The sequence below is a fragment of the Callithrix jacchus genome, chromosome 13 (genome assembly GCF_049354715.1).
Source record: "Callithrix jacchus isolate 240 chromosome 13, calJac240_pri, whole genome shotgun sequence".
Lineage (NCBI taxonomy): Eukaryota > Metazoa > Chordata > Mammalia > Primates > Cebidae > Callithrix > Callithrix jacchus.
The window spans coordinates 48,657,765-48,668,918 of NC_133514.1; the positions used below are offsets into that span (position 1 = coordinate 48,657,765).

Consider the following 11,154-nt stretch of genomic DNA (forward strand, 5'->3'; position numbering starts at 1 on the left):
CAAACCCCCACCCTATTCCTATCCTATCTATAGATTGTAGGCATGGCATGGAAGAATCTTCCCTGGAAGGTATTGTTCTTGCTTAATTATGATTAGAACCCCAGCTAAGTCACATACCCCTAGCTTGCCTCATGGATCACAACCCTCTTACATGTACCCTCTATGATTGTGAGCCTTTAAAAGAGGCCAGGATTTTCTAGTTGGGGAGCTCAGTTCTTGAGACATGAGTCTGCCAAGACTCCCAGCTGAATAAAAAGCAGTTCCTTCACAAACTTGGTGTTCGAGAAGTTTTGTCTATAGTGTGTCCTGCTACATTTCTTGGTTCCCTGAACAGGAAATGATTGCAGTTGGTGGACAACTGAGACAACCTCTTAGGCAGTTTGCCTTGCCTTGCGGAGCATCCTGGTAGGGGCCTCTGGCCCGCTTGCACAATGCGGGTCCTGAGAGCACTCCCAGATAGGCATTGGTCCCGGGGGAATGCTTTGTCAGAGCAGGGTAAGGCAGGCCCCTGTGGAGGATCCACGAAGAGGCTGAACACCAGGAAGGAACTGGCACTGGCAGTCCAGACGATGGAAACACGGTATGACCAGTCCTGGGAAACTTGTCCCCCCACCTTCTTTAGGTGGAAGCATGGCCTGATCACCCGCGAGTGCTGAATTTGGCACTCTTGAACTCGGCGCGCATTCTCTCTCTCTCTCTCTCTCTCTCTCTCTCTCTCTCTCTCTCTCTCTCTCGCCTTGGAAGTCTTGCTTTTGGTTTCAGTTTGAGTGGTGGGAGGTGTATGACTGTGTGAGTGATTGGGGGGTCCAATTGGACTAACTAGCTGTGAAATGTGGAAATGGCAGGTCCATTAGTGGGGACTGTAAGCTCTGAGCAAACTGTGGGGTCAACTGGGATTAGGGGCAATCCACAAAGGGCTAGAAGGAGGTGCCTTCGCAATCTAGGTATTGTTGGGGGGAGTAACAAACTCTCCAATGCCAGCTGAACTCTTCAAGCAGTGCCTGAAACACTCCCCCAAGGGAGACTGCCCTACTGGCCTGAAGTGAAAATGAAAGTGTGTTCTGCCGTGCAGGGCAGGAGAAACTGAGGGTGGAGTAAGACTCTCTTTACTGCCTGTGAGTACTGTTTTCTGTGCAAAAATCATGGGTCACACTCATAGCAAGCCTACTCCTCTAGGGACCATGCTGAAAAATTTCAAGAAGGGATGTAGTGGGGATTATGGGGTGACTATGACACCAGGAAAGCTGAGGACCTTATGTGAGGTAGACTGGTCAGCATTTGGGGTGGATTGGCCCTCACAGGGAAGCCTAGACAGGTCTCTTGTCTCCAAAGTATGGCATAAGGTTACATGCAAGCCAGGACACCCTGATCAATCTCTGTATATAGACTCATGGCTGCAGCTAGTTCTAAACCCTCCACAGTGCCTAAGAGGATAGGCAGCAACCATACTGATGGCAAAGGGGCAGGCAGCTAGGAAAAAACCCCACTCCACCCACCAAGGGATGCAGACTCCTAAGGTCCTGACAGATTCAACGGTAGAAGAGCCCTTGCCAAAGATACCACCCCCTTATCAGGAGGAAAAAGTCCTTGCCCCTGGGCCTGAAACCTCAGCACCCCCGCTAGAATTGCACACCCCTAACCGACCCAGGGTAGACAAGAAAGAAATGGGGAGGGACTCCTCCCATAGCCACCCACTTCCCGGGAGGAACTGCCCCTCTAGCAACCCATCTGCGATCAAATCCAGGGGTGCAGATGCCTTTAAGAGAGCAGAGGTATATGGGAGTGGATGAGGATGGCCACATGGTGAAAAGACGTGTTTTCAGGTACCTGCTGTTCATCTCAGCTGATCTTATCAACAGGAAAAATAACACCCCATCTTATACCAAGAACCCACAAGCTCTCATTGACCTACTGCAAACTATCATCCAGACTCATAACGCCACTTGGGTTGACTGCCACCAGCTGCTTGTATCTTTTTTAACACTGATGAAAGGCAGAGAGTACTTTAAGCAGCTTCCAAATGGTTGGAGGAGCATGTTCCAGCAGATTACCAGAGCCCCCAAGAGTATGTCAGGGCCCAGCTACCAGCTACCCAATGGGACCCAAACACCCCAGAGGGCACACAAAGGCTAATCTGGTACAGAGAGGCCTCACTGGAAGGATTGAAACAGGGAGCCCAGAAAGCTACAAACATCAATACAGTCTGAGGTTACTCAAGGGGAAGAGGAAAGCCCGGCACAGTTCTATGAGAGGCTATGTGAAGCCTATCTCATCTATACCCCTTTTGACCCTGAGAGCCCCGAAAACCAGCGCATGGTAAATATGGCATTAGTTAGTCAGTGTGCAGAAGACATTAGGAGAAAGCCACAGAAGCAGGCAGGATTTGTGGGCATGAATACTTCACAGTTATTGGGAATAGCTAACCAGGTATTTGTGAACAGAGACGTGGTAAGCTGTAGAGAAAATGAGCATCGAGCCTGATGAAGCACCGACTTGATAGCTGCTGCTATTAGAGGAGCACCCCCAAAAGGTCAGGGAAAGGGGGCTCCTGGAAGGCTACCCAGTCCAATCGCCCACTCCTGCAGCATAACCAGTGTGCTTACTGTAAGGAAGTGGGACACTGAAAGGACCAGTGCTCCCAGTTGACAAGAAAACAGGGAGATCTTAAGCCCGAGGCTTCAGATGAAAGTGAAGGAGCTCTGTTTAATCTAATGGAAGGGCCACTGGACTGAAGGGGACTGGGCTCAATTGCCCCCAAAGAGCCCATGGTCAGAATGACAGTGGGGGATGAGGACATTAACTTCCTCATCAACACAGATGCTGAATATTCAGTGGTAACCACCCCTGTATCCCCCATCAAAGGAAACAACCAATATCATTGAAGCTACTGGAGTGTCAGAAAAAGTCTTTTTGTTTGCCTCGGACTTGTGAGGTGGGGGGTCATGAGGTAATGCACCAGTTCTTACATATGCCTGATTGCCTTTTGCCCCTGCTAGGAAGGAATCTGCTTGGTAAGCTACGGGCAACCATCACCTTCACTAAGAATGACACTTTCAGTGCCCTGGGAGCCCCTGCTTTGAGTTATCTCACCTTTCTTTCTCAGCTCACTACAACCTCTGCCTCCTGGGTTCAAGTGATTCTCCTGCCTCAGCCTTCTGAGTAGCTGGGAACACAGATGCATGCCATCATGCCTGGCTAATTTTTTGTATTTTTAGTAGAGATAGGGTTTCACCATGTTAGCCAGGATGGTCTCGATCGCCTCCCAAAGTACTGGGATTACAGGTATTAGCCACCACACCTGACCCTCTCCCACCTTCCTGAACCAAACCAATGTATTTCTTAAATGTGTTTGATTTATGTCTGGTGCCATCCTAAAATATATAAAATCAAGCTGTACCCCAACCTCCCTGAGCACATGTTCTCAGGACCTCATGAGGGCTGCATCACAGCCTATGGTCACTCATATTTGGCTAAGAATAAATATCTTCAAATATTTTGCAGAGTTTGACTCTTTTTGTCAACAATACCTAGGTGCAGATTTTTTGGGATTGGTCCTGCCTGGTGTTCTGTGAGCTTCATGGATTGGTGGTTTGTTGCCTGTCATTAATTTTGGAAAATTCTCAGCCATTATTACTTCAAATTTTTCTCTTTTTCTTTTCCTTCCAGTGTTTCTGTTGTCCACATGTATACCTTTAATAACTGTCTCACAATTGGCCTGGTGCAGTGGCTCACGCCTATAATCCCAGCACTTTGGGAGGCCAAGGCGGGTGGATCACGAGGTCAAGAGATTGAGACCATCCTGGTCAACAAGGTGAAACCCCGTCTCTACTAAAAATACAAAAATTAGCTGGGCATGGTGGTGCACGCCTGTAGTCCCAGCTACTTGGGAGGCTGAGGCAGGAGAATTGCTTGAACCCAGAAGGCGGAGGTTGCGGTGAGCTGAGCTCATGCCATTGCACTCCAGCCTGGGTAACAACAGCGAAACTCCGTCTCAAAAAATAAAAATAAAAAATAAAAATGTCTCACAGTTCTTGGATATTCCATTCCATTTTTTAAGTCTATGTTTTCTCTTTGTTTTGCAGTATGGGAAGTGTCTGCTGACATATCATCAAGTCACTGGTTCTTTTCATGTTCAGTCTGACCATGGGCCCAAAAAACACCTTCTTCATTTCTGTCACAGTGGGTTTTTTTTACTTCTGCCATTTCCTTTTTAAAAAAAAAAAAAACTTTTATTTTAGATTCTGGGTGTACACGTGCAGGTTTGTTGCATGGGTACATTGCACTCAGATAGTGAGCATAGTAATTACCCAGTGCTTTTTCAACCCATGCCCTCTCACTGCCTCCCCGTCTAGTGGTCATCGGTGTGTTGATTGTTCCATGTTTATGTCTGTGTGTGCTCAATGTTTAGCTCTCACTTATAAGTGAGAACATGCAGTATTTGGTTTTCTGTTCCTGCATTAATTTGCTAAGAATTAAGCAGTTTAGAAATTTCTCAAAGAACTTAAAACAGAGCTACCATTTGACCCATTTCTGGGCATATACCCAAAGAAAAACAGATCACTATACCAAAATGACACATACACACAAATGTTCATCACTGTTCTGTTCACAGTAGCAAATACATGGAATCAACCTAGGTGCCCATCAATGGTGGATTGGCTAAAGGAAATATGTTACATGTACATCATGGAATACTATGCAACCATAAAAAAAATGAAATCATACCTTTGCAGCAATATGGATGGAGCTTTTGATTGTTTTTGTAGCTTCTCTAACTCTCTAATTAAATTACTCACCTGTCCTCCTGTTCCCCTCCTTTTTCCAGTAAAGCCTTAGCATGTTAATCATAGTTACCTAAAATCTTCATCTCCCCATCCCATGACTTCACCCTGTACTCTTTGACCAATCAATCATTCCTACACCTTGGCCCACTATTCTTCCAAACCCCTTTAAATCCCTAGCCTCAAAACTCCTTGGGGAACTGGATTTGAGATGTCCTCCCACCTCCTCACTCAGCTGCCTTACAATTAAACCCATTCCTCTGCTGCAACCCAGTGTTCAGTATATTGACCAGCCATGCACCCTGGAACAAAGTGGGGGCCAAAGTGGGAGGATCCCTTACACCCAGGAATTCAAGACCATCCTGGACAACATAGCAAGACACCATCTCTATTTTTAAAAATTGAATATTAAAGAAAGGGAGAAGAGAAAGAAATGAATTCTTGAGACACTTAATAGTCACTTCTGTCATCCTGTGAGTTCTTTCTCAAAAGTCCAGTGTTTGAGAATATGAGGCATAAATGGGTCCTATTTCAGCTGCCAACTGAAAGAAGTTAAATTTTCCTCTTTAGAATCAAAGTCCTGGAGACACCACTTGAGCATTTCTTTTTGTCCCATTGTAACCTCAGAGAAATTTGGCGTAGGATTTAGGGAGGAAATGAAAGAGATTATATACGTATAAACAATCCTTAGAAATACGGACATGGTAGCCGAGCATGGTGGTACATACCTGTGGTCCCAACTACTTGGTAGGCTGAAGTGGGAAGACTGCTTAAGCCCAGGAGGTGGAGGCTGGAGTGAGCTACAATCATGCCTGTGAAAAGCCACTGCACTCCATCTAGGACAACATAGTGAGACCTCTTGTTTAAAAATAGGTATGATATAAATGTATCTATATGCATTTGGGCAGGAAACAACAGCGAAGGGAGGAGAGGTAGAGGTCTGGAGAGTGAGTGTGAGCTGGTGGCAACGTGATAAGAGTGGACCTCCTAACCTTTCCTTCACTGGAGGACAGATGTCTACACTTCTCTGCATTCCTGCCCTGATTCCTTGCCCTGCATGGGTGCTCTACCCCTCCATCTGATGCCTTGCCCAGGGTTTTACTCTAATAGTGGAGAGTGTGGACCTCAATCCAGTTATTGAAGAACAATCAGATGTAAATGAGAAGAGGAGGAATCCCCACCTGGGGGAGCAAATGCTCCTTCTCCTTCCAGGGGAGAGTAGCTCACAATGCAAGACAGCCAATGGGTTCTCTCTACAGGGCCTTGAATCCCTACTGGAGGCTACAAGGACTTGGAGACCTAGGATCCATTTCCAACCGTCTGTGTACAGCCAAGAGAGGAGTGGGCACCAAGGCAGCTGGACTCTAAGTGGCCAGGAGAGTTTGAGTTCAGCTGATGATATTGTAAGACCGTTTTGCATACATACATCCTGAGCAAGCCATGGAGGTCCAGTACTCCTAGTGATGCATTTATCGTCCAAAGAAGATGAGCTCAGCAGAAGCATCTCCTGAAGTGCAGTCTGTACACCAGCTGCGTAAGAGTTACCTAAGGGGCTTGTGACAAATACACACCAGAGCACCCTTAGTCTAGGCTAGAACCTCTGAGGGAAGAGGCCTGGGAATGTCAGTTTTTCATAATCTTCTGTTTTTAGGTACACTACAGTGTGAGAATATATATTGAGTACCTGTTAGATGCCAGCTACATATCTTCTAATATGTAAAAGGAAGGAATGATTATTCCCATTTTTAGGTGTAGAACCTAAGGTTTGGTGGGATTCAATAATGTGTCCAAGGTCACAAGGCTAGGAAATGGTGGTCCTAGGATTCTACAAGACCCATTCCAAAGTTGCATGTGAAGAAACAAGCAGTTTTTAATAAAGAAAAATTCAAAGGAGATGCACTGGGAATCTAAACTTTGGATCTAGCTCTTCTCAATGAAGTCTTTCCAGTCTCTGCTACTCTGAACAATCTGTTTTATTTATTTGTTTGTTTGTTTATTTTGAGACAGAGTTTCACTATTTGTTGCCCAGGCTGGAGTGCAGTGGCATGATCTCTGTCTCCCAGGTTCAAGTGATTCTCCTGCCTCAGCCTCCCAAGTAGCTGGGATAACAAGCACAGGCCACCAAGCCTGGCTAATTTTTTTGTATTTTTAGTGGAGACGGGGTTTCACTATGTTAGTCAGGCTGGTCTCCAACTTATGACCTCAGGTGATCCGCCCACCTCAGCCTCCCAAATTGCTCAGATTACAGGCATGAGCCACTGTGCCCATCCTGAACAATCTAATTTTAAATGGAATGTCACATATCTCAAAGAAGTCAGGGCAGCAACCTCCATGTATAAATAGTTCTTGTTTGGTGGATGGAGGTTAAAATGGCATGCCCTTCTCCAGTCGAACTTGTAAGTATGCTGTGGAGTAAAAGACTATGGGCTACACCAGTCCAATAAGGTAGCATCTTGACATGAATTTCTATTTTCAGAAAATAGAGATTAAGGGGAGGCTATTTCCAGAGTGGATAAGAAGGGAGTAATATTTTTTAAATGTTTCCTAATATTAAAACCTCCTCATATTGGGAATAATTTCAGAATATCTGTTTCATAGACGTTCTCTAAGAAGTTGTAGGTAGCCGTGAGTTAAGATACTATTTCTGTATTTGCCCTCCTCCATGAATGTGTCGATTTCAACGCTCATCCAGCTCCTGTGCGCAGCTTGGGGCTGGGTTTCCCAAGGAAAGCAAATGTGAGGAAGACCCACTTGTTCTCAGGCAGTTTACAGTGAAATGAACAGAAAGAGAGAAGCCCAGAATGAAAATCATATAACCCATAATGTAGCAAAAGAGAAGTACGAATGACTACAGGAGTCGAGGAAGGAAACCACCCGCAGCCTTAGGGGGCAGCGTTCCCATCCCTGAGGCCTGTGGGGCCCCGGGATGCTGGCGCTCTGGAGAAAGCCTGCAGGCCCGGGCCTGCCTACAGGGACCTTAGGCTCCACCAGAGCCAAGGCTGGAGCAACTCGGGGGGCAGCCGCAGGCAACATCCAGCCAATCTCAGGCCTCCTCCGCATGGCCTGCTGGGGCATCTAGCGGGGATAGGATGTGAAATAAGCACACTGTAGAGAATGGGGAATCCATCACCTCAAGCATTTCTCCTTTGAGTTACAAACAATCCAATTATGTTCTGTAAAGTTTTTTGTTTGTTTTGTTGTTGCTCCCTCACCTAGGCTGGAGTGTAGTGGCATGATCTTGGCTCACTGTAACCTCTGCCTTCTGGGTTTAAGCAATTCTCCTGCCTCAGCCTCCAGAGTTGCTGGGACTACAGGCACATGCCACCACGCCTGGCTAATTTTTTGTATTTTTAGTAGAGATGGGGTTTCACTGTGTTATCCAGGACGGTCTCGATCTCCTGATTTCGTGATCAATCTGCTTCAGCCTCCCAAGGTGCTGGGATTACAGGCCTGAGCCAGGGTGCCTGACCCTGTTTTTTTGTTTTGAGACATTCTGTCTCCCAGGCTAGAGTAAATGGCATGATCTTGGCTCACTGCAACCTCCACCTCCCAGGTTCAAGCAACTCTCCTACCTCAGCCTCCCAAGTAGCTGGGATTACAGCTACGCACCACCATGCTCAGCTAATTTTTTGTAATTTTAGTAGAAATTGGGTTTCACCATATTGGCCAGGCTGGTCTCGAACTTGTGACGTTAGGTGATCCACCTGCCTTAGCCTCCAAAAGTGCTGGGATTACAGGTGTGAGCCACTGCACTCGGCCTCTTTAAGTTATTTTAAAATGTACAGTTATTATTGACTACAGTCACCCTGTTGTGCTATCAATGGTAGGTCTTAATCATTCCCTTCCTCTCTTCTTCATTAGCAGAACTCCAGTTTTATTCATGCAGCACAGCTCTCTTCAAAAGTCTTAGTGACAGAGGAAAAGAGAGGACTGAATGAGGATGAGAGGGTGGTGGTGGCCAAGGTCTGTGGCTGCAGGTGGGGAGGGTAAGAAGTTGTTGGTTTTGGGTTCATTGCTTTGATCAAGAAGGGTTCTGATACCAGAAAGAGCCAGTAAGGAGTGAAAAATTAGAGGACAGAGGAAGACTGACAGCCTTACCTAGTATCTGGAGAAGTTTACGTGGTTTTCTATCAAGCTGATGCAGGCGGCTTTCTTTCCCTGAGAATGATGCCCCACACTGTGAAAACTCCCTCACCACCAAGAGCCCACTTATGGATGCAGTATCCTCCGATCATTGGTGGCTGAGGAATACCTTGGTTTTTTTTTTTCCTTTTTTACCCCTTACTGCTCCTGTCTAATTCAGGGGCTCCCTGGTGAACACTCAATGAACTTGGAAGTCCTGGGCTCATGAACTAAAATATACTAAAAATATGAAATATACTAAAATATACTAAAAATACAAAAGTTAGTTGGATGTGGTATCAGACGCCTGTAATTCCAGCTACTGGTAAGGCTGAAGCAGCATAATCGCTTGAACCCGGGAGGCAGAGTTTGCATTGAGCCGAGATCGTGCCACTGCACTACAGCCTGGGCAACAAAGTGAAACTTTGTCTCAAAAAAAAAAAAAAAAGAAAAGAAAAAGAAAAAGGAAAAAGTACATGGGAGGATATGCATGGGTTCTGTGCAAATACTATGCCATTTTATATGAAGGACTTGAGCATCCATGGATTTTGGTACCCATGCAGGGGTCTAGAACCAACCCTCCAGGGGTACAGAGTGACAGCTATATTTAGTGTATTGGTTATTATGCTTCAAGCTACAAGAAATGGAAAACAAGTACACGTGGCTTAAACAAGAGAGAGTTATTATCTTACTGTATTGACTTTATTTTCTGCATTCTTGATAATCTGGTGTTTGGGGCCTTGATGCTGGAGAAACTTCCCCTCCCAGGGATAGCTAATTGCTGGAGAGCAAATGACTCCCTGCAGGCACACCTTTCATATGCAAACTGACCAACCCAGAGCTCACATTCCCAAAATTTTCCTTATCAAACTCTCACACACCAAGCCAAGATCCCCCTGCTCTAAATTACTTCAGAGCCAGGTACCAGGCAACAAGGGACCACCACTGCATCCCTGAGCACACTGAAACTTTTCAGACTACCCAATCCAACTTTACTCCGTGTCCCTACTCGCCTTGCTTATTCCTCCCCACCAACATTCCAGTAAAGGTCTGGGTCGTGCTCTGCCGGCCCCCTGGGCCTCCTGACAACCTCTAGTGCTTCCGCTTCCCCATATAGCCTTGTCTGTCTAGGGATCCGTGAGTATAAACTTCTTCCTTTACGGCAACCATGTCTGTGCCTGCGTGTTTTACACCTGCTTAAAACAAATGCCAGGTACCTTTTTAGAATATTCACAAAACAAGATGTCCAGGGGTGACTGCCTCCAGGAATGGCTAATCAAACAGCTCAACAATGTTTTCAAATATCCAGACTATTTTTGTCTTTTGTTTTCATCGGTAAACTTGCTCCCTGTGGTTATGTGAAACACATCACCTTACTCTATGGCTATGTCCAAAGACAGAGGAAAAGGAGTTTCCCCTCAGAAAACTTCTTACTGGAGAGAGCACACTTTTTCCAGAAACTCCTGAACAGATTCCCCTGACATCTCATTAACCAGAATTGGGTTATGTGTCTGTGGTAAACAGAATAACTAATGCCACCCCCAAAGATTTCCACATTCTAATTCCCAGAACCTGTGAATTTGTTGCCTCACATAATGATCAGGACTTGGCAAATCTGACTGAGTAAGGGATCTGAATATGGGAAGATGATGCTGGATTGACTGGACAGACAGGGGTCCTGCCAAGGGGGATGCAGAAGGAGCCAAGTCCTTTATACACTGAGCTGAGTGAAACCACAAGCGGCCGGGCGCGGTGTCTCACGCCTATAATCCCAGCACTTTGGGAAGCCGAGGCGGGTGCATCACGAGGTCAAGAGATCGAGACCATCCTGGTCAACATGGTGAAACCCCATCTCTACTAAAAATACAAAAAATTAGCTGGGCATGGTGGCGCGTGCCTGTAATCCCAGCTACTCCGGAGGCTGAGGCAGGAGAATTGCCTGAACCCAGGAGGTTGCCGTGAGCCGAGATCGCGCCATTGCACTCCAGCCTGGATAACAAGAGCGAAACTCCGTCTCAAAAAAAGCAACAACAACAATAAAAGAAACCACTCACCGCAACCTCCGCCTCCTGGGTTCAGGCAATTCTCCTGCCTCAGCCTCCTGAGTAGCTGGGATTACAGGCACGCGCCACCATGCCCAGCTAATTTTTTGTATTTTTAGTAGAGACGGGGTTTCACCATGTTGACCAGGATGGTCTCGATCTCTTGACCTCTTGTTCCACCCGCCTCGGCCTCCCAAAGTGCTGGGATT

General features: G+C 46.3%; 1 protein-coding gene across 1 annotated transcript in view; it reads left to right on the forward strand.

Annotated features, from left to right (window-relative positions):
• The window catches only part of LOC100407488 (structural maintenance of chromosomes flexible hinge domain-containing protein 1-like), a gene marked incomplete at its 5' end in the record, with an annotated part of 94,304 nt that extends 93,963 nt beyond the window's left edge, over positions 1–341 (forward strand). The window contains 1 exon segment of the mRNA XM_078346876.1: positions 335–341. Within this exon segment, the coding sequence (XP_078203002.1) occupies positions 335–341 (7 nt within the window).
• Positions 342–11,154: the final 10,813 nt, after the last annotated feature.